This window comes from Phasianus colchicus, chromosome Z (assembly GCF_987193195.1).
Source record: "Phasianus colchicus chromosome Z, bPhaCol1.hap1.1, whole genome shotgun sequence".
Lineage (NCBI taxonomy): Eukaryota > Metazoa > Chordata > Aves > Galliformes > Phasianidae > Phasianus > Phasianus colchicus.
The window spans coordinates 17,759,672-17,785,042 of NC_143476.1; the positions used below are offsets into that span (position 1 = coordinate 17,759,672).

A 25,371-nucleotide genomic window follows, 5' to 3' on the forward strand; every position below is an offset into this window, starting at 1 on the left:
CATATTTGATACAGAAGTCATTAATTTGTATTAGAACTTCACATAGGGGTTCAAGCATGTCACAGGCATTGAACAAGTTATTGACAACATGGTGCAAAGGCTGAATTGTCTCACATGAATGAAGGTGAGGATGACTCAAGTTGCCTTGTGCTTCTCCTTTTTGTAGCTTAGGGAGAAAAATGAGAGGTTGCTTGTGAGGGATGCATAGAAGATGTGCACAGAAGATACTGCGCTCACAGGAAATTCAGAATTATGTGTGTAGTGCAGAGCCTACAAGGTCTGTCCACTTTACCAAGACTATCAGTCATATGCCTTCCTCTCTAACCAGCAAATAAGAAACAGAAGTGCAGTGGGAGTGCGACAAGGAACTCAGCAGTACCTTTTAATACTAGGAATATTTTCCTTCTATTTCCTCTAGAAATGGCCTGCAATTGTCTCTCAGAGGTTAGGCTCCATAATTTTATGCTTGTTCAGCAGAATTACTGGAAGGAATATGTGGTTTATCTTCAAATTTTAGAAAGTGTTAAAAACTTCTGGGACAAATTGTGAGAATACCAGTTTCTGTGGAAGACTACCTAGTTTGTTGGGTTTTTTTCCCTTAAATATATTGACTTAATAATTAACTACTGAAGTGGACCAGTTATATGATCTCAGTTGTATGCCTTTACTTAATCAAATCCTTAGTGACCTAAATCACCGAATAGGATTATTTTCTCTCTCTTACAGTGAAGGTAAATTTAATTAAGTGTCAGTATTACCTAATGCAATTATTTTTTCCAGAGTATAACAGAGATTATTTCAGACAGCTTATAAAGCAAACACCACTTGGAAGTTATTATGATTAAACTGATCTATTGTTTGAGGATGCTACAAAAATCGTTATAAATTTCCTTCTATAAATCCATAGCTCAGGAAAGTAGTAAGAACATTCTGTCTGCTTTTGAAGGACATTGTAGTGATTATAATAGGAACAAATCAGGTTAATTGGTGCATAAATATTAAATCATCATGTTCTGCAACTCTGATCTTTTTTTTATTTGGAGTATCAAAGTTATTATTGATGACTGTACAGGTAAGAATAACGTATACATTTTTTATTTTTCACATAGTGAGATTTACACAGTTTGAAAACCTTGGACTGTCGAGTCTTTAATCATGTGCACTTTAGTATTTGAGCACAAACATCACAAATGTGATGTCTTGTCTTTTTTTACTGCCCTTCCTTTCTTTAATTAAAGGAGTTGGTATGCCACTTTGGTATCTTACACCCTGTACAGAAAGTGAGGAGTGATGCCGAGATCTTTCACTATGTGCACTGAACCACAAACAAGAGATTTTGATGTCACAGAGTGACTGAAAGCTTGTCTGAATTCCAAATGTGAGAGTAGTTTTCAGATGCTTAAGTTATATTAGATAAATATCTGTTTTTTTTGTGTGTGTGTGCGTGGAAAATACATTAATTTCATTTTTCTTGACTAGTTTGCATAAGTACATGATTTAAAAACTTTGAAAAGTTTTTATAACCATTATTTATGTGAATAGTTTTCTATATGAATGTTTTATTTATTTCTGTCACATTTATCTCAACAGCTAAGAAATCTTTCTAGCCTGGATCTACGTCATATCACAGAACTGGATAATGAAACAGTGATGGAAATAGTAAAGAGATGCAAAAACCTTAATTCCCTCAATCTGTGTCTGAACTGGATCATTAATGACAGGTAACTTCAATATAAGATCTAATACTGGTATAAAGCAAAATCAACTAGTTGTATTAGTTGAGAAAACTTCTTCATGTCTTGGGGGTTGGAGAAGATGAGTAAAACCAACTGTTTTTTGAGTTGTTCTGGTTTGGTGTGGGTAAATCATCTAAATATACCTTATACCTCTTATGTGTTCTTGTTGTGGAAAGTTTTCTTATAATTGGATGGCATCCCTAATTGGTTGTTTGCTGTAGATTACATGAGAATGTGCCCTTTAACATGTGTGATTGAAATGTACATTTACTATGAATCTTTCCATAAGTGGAGAGCATTTAAACAGATTTAATCATATATGAACAATGAAGCATATGTAAGGAAAAATAAATTGCTTGAGAGTTAAGTAATCAAATTTATGTTTGTTTAGAAAGCACAAAATCCTTTACCTTTTGGCAAATAAAGCAGAATGAGACTGAAAGGATAACTGGGATATTAATGAAGTATTTTCCTTCTGACCAGTATGTAGTAGATTTGGGAGAACAGGAAAGGATGCTTAGAGTGACTTTTCATCCATATGGCTGTAGACTTTTTCATACATATGCTCTTCCAAGTCTTTCAGAATGTACACAAGTGAAAATAAGATTAAACTTTGACAAAAGTATGATGTTCTAAAATTAGTAATATAGAAATGTGTTGAATATGAAGTACCATTGACTTTTTACTACTGCTCCTCTTTCTTAGCTTATTAGGCTGGTTTTGGGTTGTTAAAGTTAGTAATATAGAAACATGTTGAATATGAAGTACCATTTACTTTTTAGTACTGCTCGTCTTTCTTAGCTTATAAGACTGGTTTTGGGTTGTTAGTTTGGGTATTGTTTGGGGTATGGGTAAGGATACCCTTACTTTGGCACTGAAAGCACTTAATTGCCCTATGTCTTTATAGGGCCATATTTGATGAGAAAAACTACTGTACTGGAAAATTTTAGAATAATTTAAAAAAATGTAAATTTAAAAGATAGGGGTTTTTAAGGTTATAATTGGTTAGAGTAGTATACCTTGCTGCAAGAACATTTTGAGTAGAACAATCTGCTTGGTATTATGCAAAGTGATTCTTTTCAAACTGTTCTGAAGATTGTTATTGAATTAGGGTATGAAGTGCATCTTTTACCTCTATCCATGTAACTCTAAAACTTCATGCCCAGTAGAGTTGTGAAATTTAACAAGAAAAGGAAACTGTTTCCATCACTGACAGATACTCTCCAGTTGTGAACTTTTAGATCATTGACTTTTGTCTCTGTAGTTGTTTTAATTTTGCTTCTTATTACTCAGGTATTTTTTCAAAACTTAAACAGTAAGAGATGGCTACAGATTTAATTTAGCTATTCAAATTATCTTCCAGCTAAAACAAATAGAGAAAATATGGAAAATAATGAACACTTTCATTAAATTTTGTTGAGAGGTAATTGTTCAGTAGTTTAAGAATTTTTCCCATTTTACAATTAGCTTGAAATACTAATCTGTATTGAGTCATTTCCCCCAGTCTCCACAACTGCTGAATTAAAAGATACTGAAAACAATATGAAAGGAATGTGATACAGCAATAGTCTTTAATCAAGTGGAGACACATTCAGCAGAGTATTATTAGTATTTAATTTGAAGAGTTGGGTGAACATTGAGAAATTCAAAGAATTGTCCAGGTATTTACCAGGTAAAAATCTAAGTTAGCTTAAGCTCAGTTGGTTTGTTAACGATCTAAGGCATGATGAACTTGTTTGTTGTTTTGTTTTTTATAGGATAGCAGGCCATAGCTCTTAGTTAGATGGGATGTCAGAGGGTATTCTGCATTTTTATACCTTTGAGAAGACTTTTTGATTATTGTATCCAGCACACACAGTATAGTACCGGTCTAAGATATACCAGACTCCTATTAAAAAAGAGAATAGAATTAGTTTTCCCCTTTTTTTTTTCCATTTACACATTATCAACCTAGCTTATTGTCTTCTACTGAATTTTTTTTACAAACTTACTAAGACACTTTAATTCTCTGTAGTATAAGAGAAGATTGTTGGGTTTTTAAATTAAAAAAAAAACCACAAACATTTGGAGCTTTGTTTGTTTACTTGCTTTAAAGCCAGGGAAAACTCTTTTTCTTCATTCCTTTGTGTAGAACGCTGACTGAAATAAAACCAGAAAGTTCTCTTGTAGTAGAATAGGGATAGATTTTACAGCTGAAGTAAATCTCTGATTTTAAAACTTCACTTTAGATTTCTTTATTGTTTCCAGAATTCCATAAACATTCTTTCCACAAGTAAGGCTGTGGCCCCAGGATATTTATTGCATTTTCTTACACATGACCCAGTGTTTTATTAGATTCTGTGATCATTACAATTCTTGTTAAGTAACTGAAACGAATCGAAACTTTCAAGAGTGCAAGACCTCTGCATGGCAAGCACAAAATTTTGGTTCTGTGGGAATTAGCAAGAACTATTATTTCTGTGTTTTGATTGAAGCTATTTTTGTTTTTAAAAGTGTATGTCTGCAAGGCATTTGTAGGGCAGTAAAAAAATAGTTTCTTTTTGCTTAAAGCAAAAAATATGTTCAGTTGAAGTAGTCTTGACATTCATTTCATAAGTTAAAGAAAATAAGTCTCCTATAATGACTTGTAAAACAGTGTCTTAAAAGTTGAGAGTTAAAAAAGATCTTAGAAAGTTCAATTAATCTAACATAGCAATTACTCTTGCAGGTATATAGCTGCCTCAGAAGTTTTATATACTAAATATATCGAAGTACATCTTATATATTTTATATGCTAATTATACATCATAGAAATATTCCTGTTTCTTCTTTCAAACCCAAACCTGTAAATTCTTTTAGTATGCAGAAGATTTATCTTTAAGTCTTTACATTGCAGAGGAGTAAAACTGAGATTGACAAACATGACGATTCCTCTGAGGCTTGATTTTAAATAAACTTACTACTTTGAAGTTTTCTTAATGGTCATTGCATTTGTTCTTGCAAATTTGAACAGATAAAGCAGTATCAGCTTAAATGACATCTAGAAATAAAGCCCTAAGGAGATTCAGCAAAGCATGACATAACATACTGCATAGTTTTGCAGAGGTATGTGATTTTTATCATAGCACCTTCCTGAGCTTTGAGTACAGGTGGGTAGCTTGAATTTGATCTTCTTATACCAGTGCTCTTAAAAAATGCTTTTTTCTTGTGGAACTTCTATGAAATAGCACTATAGATAAATGAGAGTAAATGGCACAAAGGTACAGTCTCCTTGTGCTGGTTAAGACCTGGTGGTGAGATTTCTTGTTGGAGTCTGAAGTGGATGAACTCAGAAATGCAGACCTTTGACAAGTTTAGTAGTCAGGAAGTCAAGATATAGATGAAATGTAGAAGAAATATAGTAAATGGTGGGAAGCTGGAATGTAAACCTGACAATGAAAGTGTGCAGCAGTGGAGTCAGGAAAAATGAGCATTTTCTACTTTTAAGCATCTCCATCTGCTTTCTTCAGTTGGATCACTAAAACAGACTCATTTTCTCAGAACTGAGCATTGCATTTGTTGGCAGAGAGCATATGGGGTTTTCCACACTGCTGCTTACCAGACTAAATTATTAATATGGTCTTCCATGTGCTAGAGGAGTGTTTAAAATTTTTGTGATGCCTGCCTTAGTGAGTTAATGTGAATTGATGAAGGCATGAAAAGCCTTGGGAGTATTTTGTCTGATCTAGATGTGGTGGGTAGAGGACACAGTGCTGAAGATGCACTGAGCATATGATCACTAAGGTTAGTCCCAAAGTTGCTCTAGATGCTCCAGAATTTCATTAGCAGAGATGAATATTAAAAAAATAGGTCAGTTCTTACAGTATATTTTCAATAAAATGCAAGTTTAGTGAATGCTGGAATTATTTTCCAGTGCAAAAACTGCTAAAATAATTTTTTTTCTTCCTGAAAATGTAACACTCTTCATGTTTGGTATTAAAAGTACATTAAAACTACAAACATATGAAACCTTTTTGTTAGATTGTTTTTTGTTTGTTTGTTTTGTTTCTTGCACAAGCAAAATGTGTGTTTTAATCTGTGGTGACAACAAATGCTAATGCTTCATGTTAATAGTCAGCAGCCTGGTCTAACTGAAGTGGAAGCCTGGTCCAGGAGCACTGATACTTATTTCTGTATTTTTGAGTAATCTGGTCTTGGTGTATAGAAAAGACTTCCAGAAGAGAAGCTGTATTTTTGTATTATATATCTGTCATAAATCATTGAAAGTGAATTGTAGCATTTCTTAATTCTAATTTTATTTAATCTTTTAAGCATTATCTGAAAGGTGATCTCCTTTGAGTCCTCTGCATAATTATCAGGTGTTTATAGTCAGGTACATTAAAAACTTAGACATTAAAAGTTATAAAATGTGCCCCCTATTTTGAATGTCATACTTTTTAATTACATATGTAAAGTGAAACAAATTTCTTTACAAAAGTATTATGTAAAATGATGTTACAGTGATTGTCAGATGTTTAAATTTCAAAATACAGTACTGAAGTTGGACAAAGATACGTGGCATACTTAAATGAATTCTCTACATGAAATTCTGATATATGTTTTTTTTTATGGTTGAATATTATTTATTTGTTTGTTTATTTTTAGTGATTATGAAAAAAAAAAAAAAAAACAGATGAAAAAAATTCAGTCTTTATACTGGGTTAAACTTGTCTGGCTGCCAGATGCCCACTCAACTGCTCTCTCAGTCTCCCTCTTCAACAAGTCAGGGAAGAAATAAGATGATGGGTCAGATAAAGAGATCACTTGCCAATTACTGTCAGAGACAGTATGGATTCAGATTCAGTACAGAACAGATTCGACTTGGGGAACATTAATTTATTGCCAATTAAAAATAGCAAAGGATAGCAAGAGGAAAAGAAAGACAAAACTAAAGGCACTTTTCCCCATACTTTCCCCATATCAGTTTTTCAATACTGATATAGTACCTGATTTAACTGTGCTAAAATGTTTAACTTAAATGTTTGAAAAAGTAAAAACGATATTGTTTTAATCTCTACTATTTCACTCTGCCATAAATAAATGCGTTTCACTGATGTGGTGGATATCCTTGTCTAACAACCAAGCAACTACACAGCTGTTCTCTCACTCTTCCTCCTCAGCAAGACTAGAGGGAAAATAGAGGGGAAAAAAATGGGATGAGAAAGCTTGTGGGCTGAAATAAAGGCAGGGAGATCACCTATTGAGGACAAAGAAACCTTAATTTAGGGAAAAGAAATTTAATTGCCTATTAAAACAGATTCAGGTATTAAGGATCAAAACAGTGAAGATTATCATCTTTCCTGCTTCTTTCTTGGGCTCAGATTCATTCCTTCTCTTCTTAATTCTCTGCCACCCTCAGCAGTGCCGGGGGATCAGGAAGAGGGATGTTACAAGCAGCATTTGTCCTCTTTTCCACTGTGTTCCTCTTTTCGTCTCCCGCAGAGATATGGGCCGCATTTATTTTACAAGCACCATATGCCCAGTGGAGCTCCTCTGCAGCTGTGGTGTGGATATCTGCTTTCTTTAGTGCTAGGGAGTATTCCCATCTCTTTCCCACCACAAATGCCTCTTGGTATTCCCACTGCTGTTTGTACCTGTCTCATCCCACCTTTTATTACACAGAGCCTCAACAGCCTCCTGACAGCACTGGGTCACCCACACTTAGTACAGCAGTTTTCATTGCACAACTAGTAGCCAGTTGCTAGGGGTCAGGTTTAGAAGCTGATTTTCTGGAAGATACTCTGTGTTTCATCATAATATTGGGGTAATATTGTTGCTGCAGTATTCCCAGTGGTAAACATGGGACTTGTCATTCATACCTTCTTTGAGTAACATAATATATTGTATAATTTACTTTTTGCCCTCATTATGCAATACTTTGTGAGGATGGCATCTTACTGTGCTCAGTGATGCAGCATGAAATTCCCACTGGAATTAGAACTGGCTCCACATTTGTGCTGTTCTGTATAACCTTGCTTTAAGAGTTGAGTTGTTTTGCAATCCAGCCTGCAAGCGACTTGAAAAAAAAAAAACAAATCTGGAGCATCTCAGCAACTGCCTGCAAGATCTGAGAGAAGTACTAACTCCTCTCAGCTTTTAGTTAAATGCCTAGAACCCACTTTAAAACTACTTCTGAAACAGTTCCTTTGGCATTGCTGTCAAATAAAAGACTTTTTAGGTATATGAAATGAATCATTTTCATACTCTCTGCAAAAATTAATCAGTGATAAAAATCAGAATGTGTTTTCTTTAATTAAGCTTAACCGTGTATTTATTAAGTTTTTAGCCTGCCAGTTCTACTTCTGCATTGACTTGTTTTAGAATAAATAGCTTTTTAAGAAACACTGTGAGGTGGAAATGAGTGTTACCAAAAATAATAAAATTTCCAATATGTTGTCAAGATTTTACACTGTTTTATGATTCTTGAAGTACATCAAAAGTGGAGAAAATAGTCTAATGTTGTCACACTGCTGAAGTATATGATAAATGAAGCACTATTTCTGTAAATAGTGAAAATATGAGGAAAGTGATTAAGTCTGACAATCCTCATGCAGGAAACTTGAGATGATAAATATCTCCTGTAATTAGTTATTAATCTAGTGCAGGGGACTTAACATCAACCTAAACAATTTTATGAATTGTGGCATAAAAGAATTTTTGGGAGATAGGTGTACATGTGTTAAGCCAAAGGAGAAACTGCTTACACTTAGTTGCTGATAATTAGAAATGGCAGACTTGACACAAATGTGGCTCAACTGTTATCTATATGACATACCTTACAAAAATTAAGAAAGTGCATGAAGGTATGGAAATGATAGTGTGTTATAAAACTGAATCGTTAGTGCACCATGAGAACTGGAAAAAAATAATTATATATATATATATATATATATACACATATACATACGTACACAGAGGGTATGTATATATATATCATTTTTATATCATTTTCTGCAGACAAAATATTTGCAATGGTGTAATTTGAAGTAGTATAACAAAATAACAAATCCAGTTTACTGATGCTCAGATGGGCAGATGTAGTCCTTATTACAATTATTGTTTCATTCTGACGATACAACTTATACTTTACAGTACTCGGGGGAGGGAAAAAAAAAGAGAAAAAGGGATAGCAGTCCTAATGATTTACTGTAGTGACTGTGTTGTTTAGAGTCCATCAGCATATCCATTAAAAATATTTTTGAAAGGTGGATAACCAAAATTTGCTCTGGAGTGCTTATTGCATGGGATATAAGCTCAAAATTAAGATATTTTTTAAATTTTCAATTCTTATAGATGAACATAAAATCCATGTTGTTGGTGGGAACATGCCGAATACAAGCAGGCGATGAGTCAGATGCTATATGCTAATTGTCTTCAACCCTGATCAGTTTAACTCATTGATCAACCCTTTTGCTTTCATTATAGTCAAAGGAGGCTGATTGATGCTGATTTATACTGATTTTCCTGTGATTTTAGATGTAGTTACAGATGATATTTTGTTTTTTAGTTCAAGATTAATTAATAAGTGATGAATTGTGAAGGGTTTACTCTATTGGAGATGAGAAATTAAAGTACTTTTGAAAAGTTGTAGTGAGCTTGAAGAGGATGGTGATGATGATGAAATTGAACTTAAGCTGATGAGTGATTGAATGGCTGGTTCTAGTGTAGGGAGTAATAATGTAATGAGGAAAATAAGTGGTAACATAACCTGAAAGTGGTGATCAGGGTGATGCATATGGAGTGTAGACAATGAACACTGAGTGACTTATGTCTGGATTAGAGTCTGACTGGTTTCTCTGCATAGCCTGTGATTGATCTGATAGGAATCTGGTTTTCCCTATCAGAAATGCACTAAAGTGATCTCAAACTTCCTTCAGTCTATGCAACTGGATTTTTATCATGTGGAGTGAAAGAGAAATTGCTGTGTGCACATTTGTGTGCTGAAAGGAGATGGGACTCAGCCAATTTGTACATCTAATCTCGTACAAAGGAGGGGCAGAACACTTTAGTTTTAATGCACACAGAAAAGACAGGAAGCACACTGCTCATTGTTAAATTGTTAAGCTTGAATTTTTTACTGGCAACCATTTTTACAATCTGTAGACCACTTTCTGGCCTAAGGCCACACAGCGATTGCTGTATCCTGTTCTGAGCTATCCACTACAGGAGAGATGTGGATGGACTGGCAAGAGCCCCATGAAGATCCAGTGATGATAAGTAGCTGAAATATCCCTCCAGTGAGGAAAGTCTGAGACAGCTGGGGCTGTTCAGCCTGGAGAAGCTCAAGTAGGATCTCAGCAGTGCATACAAATAAATGAAGGGAGCATGCAAAGATGATGGAGCCAGGCTCTGTTCAGTAATGCCCAGGGCCAAGTCAGGAGGCATCAGGCACATATTGGAGCACAGGAGTTTCCCTCTGAGCATTAGGAAGCTGCTCTGTGCTATTGCCAGTAATGGAGCACTGATATAGGCTGCCCAGAGAGGTGTCTCGTCTCCTCCTTCAGGATCTCCAAAAGCCAATGGCCTCAAGTTGTGCCAGGGGAGGTTTAGGTTGGATATCAGGAAGAACTTCTCTACAGAAAGGGTTGTTAAGCACTGGAATGGGCTGCCCAAGGAGGTGGTTGGGTCACCATCCCTGGATATGTTTAACAACCATTTGGAGGTGATGCTCAGGGCCATGGCTTAGCAGAGGGTTGTTAGAGTTAGGGTAGTATGTTAGGTTGTGGTTGGATTTGGTGATTTTTAAAGTCTTTTCCAACCTGAGCAGCTCTATGATTCTATGATTCTGTGTGCTCTGGGCACCCTGCTCTGGGTGTCCTGCTGGAACAGGGATGTTTAACAGGTGAGCAGTAGAGGTCAGAGACCTTCTGATCTCAGCAGTTTTGTGATTCATCTGCTAGCACTTGCTGGTAGATACTGTTTCATTTGTTAAGAGTGCTGAAGGTAGAACAGGTGAGTTTACTCTTTTCTGCTGACTCCTGACTTCTAGTCAGATATAACCTAATGAAGACTGTTGCTGAATGTAAGATATCATTATGAGTATTCAGTGCAGTGAAAAGTCGGAAGAATTGGTTTCTGTTTTTATTCTTTTCTTGTTTTCCTTCTACCAACTATTTCCTCCTTTGTCGTATTTCTTGTCTTTTCTGTTCATCTGGTTTGGATTTCAACTAATGGACTGAAAGTAAGTAACTTAACTAATTAACAGCTTTTAATGGACTGATGCGAATCAGTGTTATTTAGTGGGAGAGGTAAGAGCAGTGCCAGAAGTTTTGCAGTGGAACAGATTTGCCAGGTTCCAGTTAATTAATCCAGGCTGCATTATGGAATCTAACTACAGCAAGATGATTGCAAACATTGCTTCCAAACCATCTTCAGTTTCTAAAAATTATTATTTTTTTCAAGATAGCTATTATAAATCATCTAAAAAACTGTTGGAAAAACAGCTTTGCTATAAATTTTCCTTTTTTTTCTAATGGGACATGGTTAAAATAAAAATAGTTCACACTCAGTTGTTTGTTTTTCAGATATTCATTGTTTGCTCAGTGAGTTTAAACATTTTTAAAGGTGGTTGTTGGCACTGACACAATCACTCAGTGTATCTAAAGAAAATTTCTTATATTTCTATGTGTTTAGTTCCACACAGATGCCTTCATTTTACTCTCTTTTTAGTTCCTTAAAATATTCTTCTGTTTCCATTGTGGAAAGAGATCATGTTATCTCTTGAGACATTGTTACAGCAACTTGGATTTACCAAGACCTGCTAGGCTGTTATTAGTATAGGCTATTTTTCAAGCTCTGTGATGAAGCATATAGATCTCTAGAGTAAAGGAGAAGTTCTCCTAATAAAGAGAGAAATATATTCTGGAGAAACCTCACTGGCATAGTGTTCCTAGCTTCTTTCAGAGGAGTGAACTATTAAACTATTTGGGAAGCTGTTCAAATGGTCTCTGGTTTGCAATGGTCTGACACAGCAAAAGTAAAATAAATGACTTTTTTTTTTTTTTCTGTTTGCTTTTGGGACAACATTATTCGCAAATACAAATTACAAATCATTAATTACAAAATAATTCCATTCCTACGTAATGAACGAATGTACTTTTAAATGAATGTTCTATGGAAGTCAGGAACACTAGAAGCAATACATAGCACATCTGACATCATGCACAAATTCTTTTTTGTTAAAATACATTTTACACTTGTTTATCTGAGGTTAGTGAAGCTAATTTTCAGAACAGTTTCTGATATGTTTTCCATTTTCTTTCCCCATTTTACTTCTCTTTAGTTAATTTTCTTTCAGACTGTGTATATTTTAAAGTTTATGCTTTTGCTCCTTTGTTGTTGTTACTGTTGTGCATTAATATAATGTGCTTATGACAAAGGAAGCTTTGAACATCACATGGTATATTCACTCATGTATTTATATATATAATACAATGTGCTTATGACAAAAAAAAAATTTTGCACATTGCATGCTATGTTTTCAAAGTAGGTAAAAATAGATACTTTGTATTTGTGTAAGCTTGCTAAAGATACTGAAGGAATGAATGCTTCCTAAATCAGGAGTTTAAAAATAGCTACCATTTAGAATAGGAAAAAATGTATTTCTTTTATGTGCTTTTGTTTCCAAATAAATTAGTTTTTTTTGCTGGAATCTTTTTAGTTCTGATCCTGTTCTACTGGATGGATGTGTTGTACAAGTTTTGTTCCTGTGTGACATAAGGCAAAAATCAGTTATGAGTAGGTGTATTTCTCAAAAGCAGGTCCTGCTTATGTTTAGGTAAGTCTAGGTAAGAGTTATAGCTAGTTAAGTCTCTAAATCTCAGGCATACACCATGTTTGCTTCAGGAGTAACATACTGGATTGTAGCAGGGTTTTTTTCAGCAACAGCACTACACTCCATGATCTGTTCCACCTCAAGCTAGGCTATATCCTGGGTACTGAAACCTGAGGCTGGATTCAGCATCTAAAAGGCATCACTGTTCAAAAACAAAACAGAACAAAACCCAAAAAAACATCTTATGGACCCTACCCAGTGCAGAACAGAACAGAATACAAATGCTGGTTTTATTAAACAAATGTGGATTCTGTTTATAAAGCAGAATCTCAGGCTCATGGATGTGTACAGTGGAGTATCTGTTATTTTTTCTGTTCTTCTCTGGTTCTTTCTTGCTACAAATTAATGCTAGCTAAACAATTTTAAGGGCTTTTCAGCTCCTTTTCAGCTGCTTTTCAATGCAGAATTTATTTCAATCCATATAAATCAAGTATGAAGTGATAAAATATATGAATATTTTTAAAAAGAACAGCTTTGATAGGAAAAATATTGAGATTGATTTTGACAGAGTGCTAAAAGGAGACTATAGACCTGTTACATTTCTCTGTTAATTACACTGTGGGTAAAATGGTATAAAATGCATTCATTCAGACTTATTTTCAGCATATTTGCAAATATGTTTTTTGACCCTGGATTTGGCAAACTCAGTTTTATATGATTTTGGTTACTTTGACTAAAATACCTGTTTGTATAATCCAGGGTAGAATGCACTCTTGAAGTACATATTTCCTTGGCAAAACCTCTTCAGGAAAATTTTACTCAGGAGGTCTAGATATCACTTTGTTGTAGAAGTTGCTATTCCATGCTGATCTGGCAGCTGTCAGTCTACAAGGCATGACAATAAGCTTGTTAAACAGAACAGTGAATAAAATATTATTGAGCAGGGCCTTTCAGATGGCATTCAAATATTCCTGCTATCTTGATATTGTAAGTATTTTCCTACTGTGAATGAAGCACTTAAAGCAGAAGGTCTTACTTTCAGAATTTTATAGCTCTATTAATTGTCTTTGTATTTCTTTCAGTTGATAGATTTCAGTGGTTTCTTTCCCTACACATCTGTATACACTGGTTCTGGTTTATTTACTAATACTTTGATAGATGTAGGTTACATTGAGAGAATACCACTGTCAAGCATTTGACATTGACTGGATGCTTTGTTAGTATTGCATTTTAAAATCTACAGGAAAACTGTGAACATGAAGCAGTTTGGTGAAAAACTCAAGCTGAATACTATATTATGAATATTCTTCACCACCACATGGTAGTTCACTCCTTCCCTCCATAGTTACGGGAAAGAGTATCAAAAGAAAAGATTGAGATAATTACGGAATCATGGGGTTGGGAGGGATCTTAAAGATCATCTGTTGTATAAGGAAAGCTTGATAAGAAATTTATGAAAACAAATGGAAGGAAAAAAATAATAAAAAACTAATAACAAAAAGAATAAACAAAACAATTAATGCATAATGCATTTACTCCCCACCCTTCGGCTGATGCCAATCCAGTCATGAGCTGCTGCAGCCAACTCCCCCAGTTTTATAGTTCTTATGGCATGAGCCATCCCTTCAGACAGCTTGGGTCCCCTGTCCTGGGAGGTTGTGTCCTCCTCAGTATAAGGACACTGCAGGAACCAGAGAAGCCCTGAGCTCTCTGCAGGCAATGCTCCACAACATCTAAAATATCAACCAGAGGTGTTACAACCTCTATTTTGATTTTAAATCCGAAACACAGAGCTGGTACTAAAAAGAAAATTAACTCCATCCCAGCTGAAACCAGAACATGCGTTTGCAGATACGTGACTCAATTTGCTAAAAATAGTTTATGTAAATAGAGTGGATCTGCTGTCACTTATAATCACCTTGAATAAACACATGCAGATTTGATTTCTGGGTTCTAACAAAGTTCAAAGAAGTTAAACTTGTATTTTCATCTAATAGTACAAAAAGTACAATTGATCACTTATTCTTTCAAGAAAGTGTTTCCCTAATCTGTATTGCAAACTGCAGTTCCACTTTTGCTTTCAGACATATCAATTAGATATTGACTTAGAAAGTTTGTGCCATCCTTTTATCTTTTCAGCAGGGGAAAAACAAAAAGTGTGTGCACAAGCTCTCATCCATTAGTTGTCTCCTGTCCTGGGAGACTGTGGCAAGAATTTAGAATTATTTTAGACCCCCCTGGGGGAACCCATGAAAGAAAATACATTCTGTACAACATGGTGTGCTTACTTTTGGGCTGTTTTCCTGCCTGTTTCTGGCTTCACTGTTGATGGCAGTAAGGGCAGAATTACCACTGAATCCTGTAACTTTGAACTATCTGTAAAGGACATTCACGATTTTAGGTAATAGCAAATAAGCATGGAAATTTCAGGTTATTTCAGTTCAAAGTTAAACTGCAAACACTATTTTATTCTTGTAACTTGTAGACTTCCAAAACAAAATAATGGTTTCTAAAAATTCAGTATTCACAACCCGGAATAAAAGAATTAAAATAAAAATACAACTAAAAATACATTTTCTAGTAATATTTTACTTGCCCAAGCAGTTCTTGGAAATAAAGACTTGTTCCTTTAGATAGCCCTTTTTTAACTTCAGATCATCCGACTTGCAGTATTAGTAAATCATTCATTACTGTGGATTTGAATTTCTGAAAATTTTCAATAGCATGTTTTTCATCTTCTACAGTATATTTTTCTCATGCATCACTTTCCTACAAACTGCATATATCTCTCTGAGATGCTGACAGCCAATATTGTCAAATATTTTCTGAATAGAATCTATAAAAGGATGTCATGTGCACCCTGGTGATATTGGTGATATTTTAAGATACGTATGAATCTAGATACCTCTAAGTTTTATGAAATAAGCTAGGTACTGAAACACCTCAATCCAATGAACATATAAAACTATCAAGTCATCTTATAGAAAGACATATAAAAGCCTTTGAAATGGAAGGAATGTACTATTTTCACCTTTTTTTTTTTTTTTTTTTTATATGAAGTCTTTGATAATTTTGCATTACAAAAAGGCAGGTAGTGAAGGGTAGACTTTGTCAAAAATTCCCTGAAGCATTTTTTTCTAATGGCTTCCAAAAGGCAAATGGCCAGGATAGAAATAAAAATAGGTGCTTATTTTTATCTTCTCTAGATCTTGTCCTAGTCTCTAGTCCTTAACTTGCAATTTTAGTAAAATGTTAGTCATTAGCTATTCACATTTTATTGGCTTCAATTAAGATTTGATTGTTGACACAAGTGATGATATCAGAAGATTTTAAAATTTGGCCTGAATTGCCATTTGCATAAATATCATATTTATAGGTCTTCCACTTATCTAGCTATCTATCTACTCAGCTTTATCAAAATTAAGAGATTATTAATACGGTTATAAGGTATCAATCTAGCTATCTATCTACTCAACTTTATCGGAATTAAGAGATTATTAATATGGCTATAAGGCATCAGTCAATTCTTTTGCCACATTTTTTGCTGGTAATCATTCTTCTTACATCTCTGAGGTCCCTGAATCTCAAGGCATGGACTGGGGAAGTAAATTCCTTCCCATTATAAATGAGGATCGGGTTTGAGAACACTTGAGGAACAGAAGATTCGGAAGTAAATGAGACCCTTGAATCCCAGGGTTTTCATTGCATATTAGGAAGAATTTATTTACAGAAAAACTGGATAAGCATTGAAACAGGCTGCCTAGGGAAGTGGTGGAGTCACCAACCTTAAAGATGTTCAAGAGAATGTGGATGTGGCACTTTGAATATGGTTTAGCAATGGGCTTGGTAGTGCTAGGTGGATGGACTTGATGATCTTAAAGGTCTCTTTCAACCTAAACTATTCTATGATCTTTAAGGGTTTCTTCCAGCTCAAAACAATCTATGATTCTATGAAAATGTAGCTGAGTAATGGGCTTTTATTTCCTATTAAACAAATAATAACCCTGCTTTAGACATTGTAACAGCTGAATTATAGCAGGAATTAAACCACGCTGTATGAGGTTTGCTTTATGTTATGAATGTACCTTTTCATCTTGAGATCACAATGGGTAGCCCTGGCTACTTGGCTGGACCAGAGGAGTATAACAGTGCTTCCATGGCTGGGAACTGCTTGTGGGTTTGTGTGGTGCTCTGGGTGGAAGGAGCTGTGATCCATGGAAAGAACAGGGAATGGACTTAAGGCTTCTTGGATACTCCTTAACCACTGTGAATGTTGTGGATGAAAGTGACATAATCAGATACTATTCTGTTAATCTTTGAGCGATGTTTACTCTTTAGTACTTGGTTTTGTCAGACTGTTCTTTCACAACTGTTCCAAGCTTCACTTATGTTTCACTTTAATCGTCCCTTTGAAATTGAGTTCACGTGCCAACGAGCACCTTTTCAAATTTGTCTGGATGTTACCGTTCATTTGTTGTTGCTTTTGTTTACTAGTTTTTAGTCTTTTTCATTGTTAGTATTTTGAGTCAAGTCTATATGTTCTATTTCTGTGGCATTTTATACACTTCACCCCAGTCTTCATGTTGGCAAGGCAGTCGCTCCAGCCAAATTCTGTAGCTTGTGAGAGATGAGAATGGAGGATGATGTGCCTGTACATGTCATTAAATTTCTTATTGCTGGATCAGAAACTGTGACCCTGCATGCTATTGAAGGAAAATGGATGTAAAAGTAGGTGTTATGTTATAATTTTACAGGTGATTTAGAAAATGATTTCCAATGAATCATTTTCCCAGACATTCCCAATGCCTTCTTTTGATGTCCCTCATTCCAAAGACAAGGATTCAAAAATAAAATTATAGTTAGAATAGATCACTGAATTTAATGTAACTTAGGAAAATGATTTTATCACACTTCTCTTTAAAATGTAATTTTATGTACATGCTTTGAGTATTCAAAGGATGAAATTAAGTGTGGCAGAGGAAAGTAAAATTCCTTCTTCCAAGCCTGCAAATATTGCTAGTTGTATTCTAATGTGATGCTTTATAAACAAACACCTTCCTTTATATACTGCCAATTCCTTGTCACATTCAATGTCTTTCAGCAAATGCCTCAAAAATAGAGGTGTTGAACAGATACTTGTATGAAAAAACTTTCTTCTAGGTGTGTGTGTAGGTGGTGTGGTTATATGAAGATGCATCTGTATGCAAATGAAAATATAGTGTTCAGTTGCATCTTAAAAGGCTGAACATAAATGGGTAATTTTTTAGGTACTTTGGGAGATTACAATATGTTAAAATCTAACCGTGATACAGTAAAGACAAGTAACTTGGCTGAATACTTCAAGTTAAAAAATTTGCCATTAACAGTCACAGGTATTTTGAACAATGGCACAGCAATTAGCTACAAATATATATTATTGTTTCGTTATCTTCCTATTGACACCACATGGTAGGTACCTGAGAGGTGAGGAACGGGTAATGAGAAACAAGGAGAAAGTTGTAATACTGAATTATCCAATGTAAAATCTAGCTGTTAAGAATCTTTAATTCTTCTGGAAATGCATGATGGTTTAGTCTGTGTAAAGCAATACTTGCAAAACAAGGCCCCTGAGTTTCAGTGAGCCAAAGAGCAAGTGAAAAGCATGAACTGTCGGGAAAAAAACACTTTGGTATGCTAATAGTGAAGGGCATGAATGCTTATTTAGAATGTAGTAACGGGATTTTCAGCAGATTGGGTGATGCAGATTATTTCTAACATCTTTGTCACTTTTCATTATGGTAAATGATTTAAGAGAATTTTTTTATTCCAACTTTCACTCATGAGTGAAAGTGTAAAATGCTATTCTGCAATTACATCAGCATATAGAGGTGATTGAGAATCCCATCTTTTTGCGTTTTATTTAATATCTGTGAGAAATGATAGAGGTGGTGATTTGTCTAATTGCTCTACTGTAGTTACAATTATGGAGAAAAGGTCAATCTAGTCATTGTCAATTAAACTGTGAAGGAAAACACGTTTATAGCCCTGAAGAACCATTATGTCAATTTTATGCTTTTCATCAGCATATAACACGTTTGCTAAGATATATAAATCTTATCTTTTTTGGTATTACAGCAGACTTGTATGTAGTACAGGCAATTGGTGCTGTTGAGTAGAGATAACCTTAAGCTATTGTCTGTTAATTGCACATTCTTTCACTGTCTCAAATTTCCCAATATTTGTGTTAGTAAAAGCTAACCACTGTAAGGAGTAGGAGTGGGTGAGCAAGTGGAGGTTTGATCCTTCTATTTTCATGCAGTTAGTACATGATGAGTGAGAGGACAAAATCTGTAACTTTATTTATTCTACTGCATTTATTCTACTTGTGTTGTCAGCAAAATCGGCAAATGCCTAGGAGATACCTCTTACAAATGGAGATATTCTGGTGTAGGTATCCTCTCTGCCCTTTAAGACAGTCGTGTGAGTAACATTCTAGGGAATGTTTTTTTTCTTTTTTTCTTCATTATGATTATTGTAAGTGGTTATGGATAAGGTAAGAGATAAGTAAATCTAACAGTACTTGTGTAAATCTTAGGTGAAATGGCAGCATTATTGGTAGACTCACTTTAATTCATTTTAAGTTGTTTTCTTTTTTTTTTTTTTAACTGTCTGGTCTTCTACAGTTACAGCGAAGTGACCCTATTTTATCAAAAATCATAGAAACTTTTGTGTTCGAAAGGTTCAAAGGCTTCAAAGCTTTTCTAGTCCAACAACCCTGCAATCAAGAGGGACAACTATAGCTAGATCAGGTTGCTCAGACCTTGGTCCAGCCTGACCTTGAATGTTTCCAAAGATGAGACTTCCACCATCAGTCTGTGCAACTTGTTCCAGTGTCTCACCTCCCTTATTGTAAAAAACTTCTATCTCATATCCAATCTAAATCTCCCCTCTTTTAGTGTGAAATTATTTCCTCTTGTCCTGTCACAGCAGACCCTCTGAAAGAGTCTGTCCCTTCTTTCTTACAGTCCCTCTTAGTTACTGAAAGACCACTGTCAGGTCTTCCAAGAGCTTTCCCTTCTCCAGGCTGGATGGCCCCAACTCCCTGTGCCTGTCCTCTTAGAGGAGGTGTCCCCCATCCCTTGGATCATTTCTGTGACCCTCCTCTGGACTTAATCCAACGGGTCCATGTCTTTCCTGTACTGAGAACTCCCCATCTGGACAGAGTACTCCAGGTGAGACCTCACCAGCATTCAGTAGAGGGGCAGAATCACCCCTCTTAGCCTGCTGGCCATGCCCCTTTTGGTTTAGTCCAAGATATGGTTGGCTTTTTGGGCTGTGACGAAATGTTGCTGGTTGATGTCCAGCTTCCTGTCTACCAGTATGCCCAAGTCTTTTCCAGCAGGGCTGTGCTCCTTCTTTCATTCCCCAGCCGCACTGGTTGTGAGGGTTGTCATGACTTATGTGCAAGACCTTGCACTTGTCACTGTTGAACCTCATGATGTTCTCCTGGGGGCACTGTTGAAAGCTGTTGAGGCATCTCTCTGGATGGCATCCTGTCCTTTGAGCGTGTTGACTGCACACCACAGCTTGATGTCATCTGCAAATATGTAGAGGGTGTACTCAATCTCACAGTTGTTGTCATTGATGAAGATGTTAAAGAACACTGGTCTCAGTACTGTTGCTAAGGGACACCACTTGTCTCTGATCTATAACCAGACGTCAGTCCATTGACCACTACTCACAGGTTACAATCTTGCAACCTGTTCCTCATCCATCAATCAGTCCACCTATCAAATCCATATCTTTCCATTTTGGAGAGAAGGATCTTATGGGGGACTGTGTCAAAGGACTTACTGAAGGTCTAACTGTTGGCAGTTATGCCATCATAAAAAGCAGTAACATTGGCAGGCAGGACCTGTCTGTGATGAAGCCATGCTGGTTGTTCCATGTCACTTCTGTTTCTTCCATGTGTCTTAGCAGAGCTTGCAGGAATATCTGTTCCATGATCTTCCCTGGGAGAAATGTAAGACTGACAGATCAGTAGTTCCCCAGGTCATTCTTTTAACCCTTCTTTAAAATGGGTGTGATATTTATTGCCTTTTTTCTAGTCACCAGGAACTTCACCTGACTGCCGTAACTTTTCAAATATCATCGAGAGTGGCTTGGTGACTACATAGACCCATAGACTTATGGCTACTCATGTTCCTCAGGCGGTCATGCATCTGATCTTTCTTTGCAGTGGGAGGGGTATTGTTCCCTAAGTTCTCAGTCTCCAAAGCATCCACTGAAGGGCTGTGTGTAGAGCATGTGGATATATTTTTTTCTCTTTTTCACTTCGCTAATTTGTTTATGGGAAGTCGTATTTCACCTAGCGTGTGCTTAGGCATCAGCCAATGCTGTTGTTGTCCCTTACTGTTATTCTGCAACTTTTAGCAATCCCATTTCTGCACTGTTGGCATTTTCTAAGTGACAGTATTGTCTCCATATCGTTCTCACTGGCTATTTCTGCAACCTTTAACCCAGTAAGTTTAGCTGTATATGGTCATGTGTGATACTTGTGTTTGTTTTTAGTGCTCGCTGTTCTACTCTGCTATCAATAGGCAATAAATTATATAAATCTCCATTAGCTGAGTCTGTTTTTTCCCTTGAGGGCTAATTGGCAAGCAGTCTGACAGTGCTTACCCCTGTCCTTATTAAGAGGTGGAGTGAGAGAGCACTGTGATGATACTTAGGTATAGCTACTTGTGTTAAACTGCCACAAATGTGGACTGTAGAAACTGATTTTGCTCTCCTTAAAGCTCTGGAGCTTTCAAGAGTGACTATGATATATTTTTTTTTTCATTTCCTACTGCTACTTTAGGTCAAGCTGAGATCAGCCCTTGAAGTTGGTTTTCTGGCCATAGCAGTGCATACTAACATTTTTGGATACAGAGGATCTTGGCATAACAATAAATTGGTAAATAGGCCTACAGGTTGAAGTTCCATTAGAGCAAATGTTGTCATCAAAAAATGGGACCTTGAGACAAAGTTGGGTATTTTCCAGTACAAAATACATCATTGCTATTGATTGTCTCTGATGCAGCTTTTTGAAAGGCTGCTTTTTTCAGCTCAAAGCAATAAAAATGAGAAGCCATAGAATTGTAGACAGGCTGGTTTGGGGAGGCCTTTAATATCCTCTAATTCCAGCTTTCCCCCCCAGGTAGAGACGTCCCCAACCCCTAGGTCAGGTTGCTCAAAATTACATCCACCTTGACCTTTGACAGTTCTGGGTATGGGACACTGGCAGATTCTTTGAGGAGTCTGTTCTAGTTGCTTCACCACACTCCTGTAAAAGAATTTCTTCCTTATGTCTAAATGTGATTTCTTATTAGCGACTGCAGAAGTAAACTTTTTCTGACTCTCTGCCACAGTTGTAGTGAGGATCTATCAGAGAGTGGGAAACATTAGTAACGTGAAAGCTTTCTACGTACTAAAATATGCAAAATAAGTATAAGATTGATGTTGAAATTGGCATTGGTTTTCTTTGCATTGGTATAGGACATAAAATGATAGAGCAGTTTATGGTTAAATACTGCTGTATCCGAAGCCTTCATTTCTTGTCTTTAATGGGAATCACCCAAGAAATAAAAATGTGAAAATCAGACTTCTACACATTTGGAACATAACGAAAAAAACTTGAGTTTTTCTCCAAATAAGCAACTTGGAGTCTACATACCTGGAAATACTGTAAGAGAAAAGCTGAGTTTTCATTGCACCTTAAAAAGATTCTGACTGTGGCAGACCACAGATTGCTCTTTTATGTTGCCAAGACCTAATAAATAGAGCCTTATATGTCAAATTGGAACTTTGAATCAAAATTAAAAAGGAAAAACAACTAGAAATCTGATTTTGACTTAACATCTCAATTATACATTTTTCATAGTTATTTTGTATGCATATGATAGGAACACAGGAAATATGTACATCGGCTGCTCTGAAGGTAATGCCTACTGTTTTAGTAAGTTGGCCCACAGTGTCAGTGGCAGATTGTTGCTGGTATGGCAGTAGAGGTTGAACCTTCCCACTAATATTCCATTACATTTTGTGGCTGTGTAACAGATGGTAGCAGACAAGGGGTCTGGCAATATGGCATCTGACATGGAAGTGTGTATGGATCAAAGGTGTGTCACTGAATTTGTCCATGCAGAAAAAATGGCACCCACTGACCTTGCTCAATGCTTTCTGAACATTCATAAAGACCAAATGGTGAATTTGTGAGCACAGTGAGGCAGTGAGAGAAGTGTTTCAGTGATGCCATAGTGACAGTACATCACCTCCACTGGTTCAGATTTTTGTAAGCATGGCTTGCAGTCTCCTATGGATTGCTGGTGAAAATGCATAGCTATTGATGATGACTGTTGAAAAATAATGTTTTGTAGCTGAAAAATTGCTCTATCAAGCAGTGTTATTGTGCTCTTTGTATCAGTTGTAGTTTCCATCAAAATATATAGGAAGCGTTACTTTTGAAGCATCGTACCTATGTGTAGTCCGTACAAAATTGGATTATTTTTATGTTACGCTCCCTAACAGTGTGATCTAAATCTTCCAAAATATTCACTGCAGTGGAAGTATCTAGTATGGTTGGAAGGCAAAACAGGGAATAATACCAAGCGATCCTATTTAGAAGGAAGATGGGAAAAAGTAGGAAAAAAAGGTAGAGCAATTTACAGCTGGCCCAGAACATCAAGAACTATAGGTTAGCTGCATTTAATTAATTAGGTGTTTAGACTGACATACATCATTTGAAAGAACTCACAAGACAAAACTGCAGTGGAGCTGCTATTTCTTGTGAATCATTTTGCTGTATGTCAACTACCCGACTGCAATTTCTGGGAATGCTGTAGGTTCCTCTATAGGTTACCTTGGTGTATATATTTAGAGCAGGGCTTGAAGTCATTCTAGCATCCCATAACTTCTTGTATTTAGACCCAGCATTTTGATAACATTGCATTTGTGGTTGTTTTTCTGACTTCATGGGGAAATCTTGACAGGCCAAGTCAACGTGGATCAAGATCTCAATTTTCTGCATTATCTCCATATAGTGTATTTTTCATTATATTTCTAGGTTTATTTGCTTGTTTGTATTTTTAATACACATTTGATGAAAAATCAGTATCTAGTAGAGTTGGTATTACTATGAATTGTGCATCAGAACTGCAGTTATTGTGGATGGGAGGTAAGAGCAGAGAGCAAAGGCAGGGCATGGTCTCCTTGTTTTCTAGAGAAAGAACAAACTCGGAGTTATGTGGAGGTAGATATTATGCTTAGATATTTATATTTATGATCGATTATGTTGTAACTGAAGTTGCAGCTGTTGTTTACCCAATCCATCTTCTGTCTATATTATCATCTGGATACAGAAATAAACATTCTGTCTGGTAAATCTTAGTACTTTCAGCAGGAAGCTATGGGAAAACAGCTTGCAGGGAGAAAGATTGGAACAGGATTTGCAGAGCAATTTGGCCAGGATTTGGAGGCAGTACAACCTAAGGGACAAGGTGGAAGCTGCTGGGCTTATTATTTCATCACCTTTGAAAGGTTAGAATATACAGGTTTTTTTATTTATTCTGGGATTTGTATAGACCTTGTAAAAATAATTTTTTGCTACTTGAAAGTGTGTTGCTGAGGATCTAAAGAAGCAGAGTGTGGACACTTGCAGTGCTTTTGGTATACAGAGCAGATACTGGGCTTTTGGAACCGATCAATGGGCAGAGACACTGACATTAACAAGCTGGAACAGTATTATGTATAATATTCAGTGGTTCAAGATTGGCCCATGCTTTTTTCTTAATGTTATTCATTAAAAAATGTACACTCATAAGTTATGAGAAGGTAGCTGAATCTTAATGCAAAAGTTTTCATTTTACACTAAGCAGCAAGTACCTGAAGAAGACTGGGTTTGGGATTTTTTTGGTTGCTGTTGTTGCTACATCATTTGGTATCACAAGAATACTTAAGAGAAAGTAGGAAACGGTTAAAAAAAAAACCTGTGAAAGAGATGCTGAGAAGTTTTGAGAAACTGTGATCATGTGAATGTAATATCTGAGTGCTGTTTTAGGTTTTAACGTTACTGTCCTTTTTAGCTTAAATCATTTAAACTCTCTTTTATTTTTCCTATATAACATAAGATGGGAAACTGATCTTTTCAAGATCTACTAATTAAAGGATCACAAATATTTATTATTGTATCCAAAAAGCCCAAATGATATGGAGAGATATTCTTATTTTATAAATTGTGAATTGAACTTAAGAAAAACAGAAATTACAGTATATCAATATGTAATAATATGAAAATTTGCCTGAGTATTTAAGGGTCTGATATGGTACATCAGATTTTTAGTATTTGTGATTCTACAGGATTCTGTTCATTTCTTGAGAAAAGGTTAAATGAAATAGAGCTTAGTATCGTTTATTTATAAATCCAATATTTTATGGGTTAGGCTTTTATTGTTCTTGTTTTTCATCTGTGTTAAGCTTCCCCCCAAAAGCATTAGAGTCTATTCAATACATAGTTGCAGAAAGGGTTCCGAATGCTCGCACACTGCTGTAGTACTGCAATTTTTAACAAAAGTTGAGATTTGTAACTGTAGTATTCCTTTGCAAAGAACACACTTGATTGCTAGGCACATTTGTTCTTTCCATTTACTGTGCCATGTTATCACATCTTTTTCAGAATCTTTTTCAGGAACTATGAAATACTTATTCATTAATTTGAAGGCTCATCAGACTCTTGTTGATAAATTCAGTCCTTTGGAATGAAGTTAATATGACCTTTCTTTTACTTTAGAATTACAATCCTATTTTTTAACATATTTTGTTTTCTTA

At 35.8% G+C, this 25,371-nt stretch overlaps 1 protein-coding gene across 1 annotated transcript in view; it reads left to right on the forward strand.

Annotated features, from left to right (window-relative positions):
• The window catches only part of FBXL17 (F-box and leucine rich repeat protein 17), a 284,666-nt gene that overhangs the window by 90,506 nt on the left and 168,789 nt on the right, over positions 1 to 25,371 (forward strand). The window contains exon 6 of the mRNA XM_031605035.2: positions 1,591 to 1,721. Coding sequence (XP_031460895.2) covers positions 1,591 to 1,721 — 131 coding nt within the window. The remainder of the gene's footprint in view (positions 1 to 1,590; positions 1,722 to 25,371) is intronic.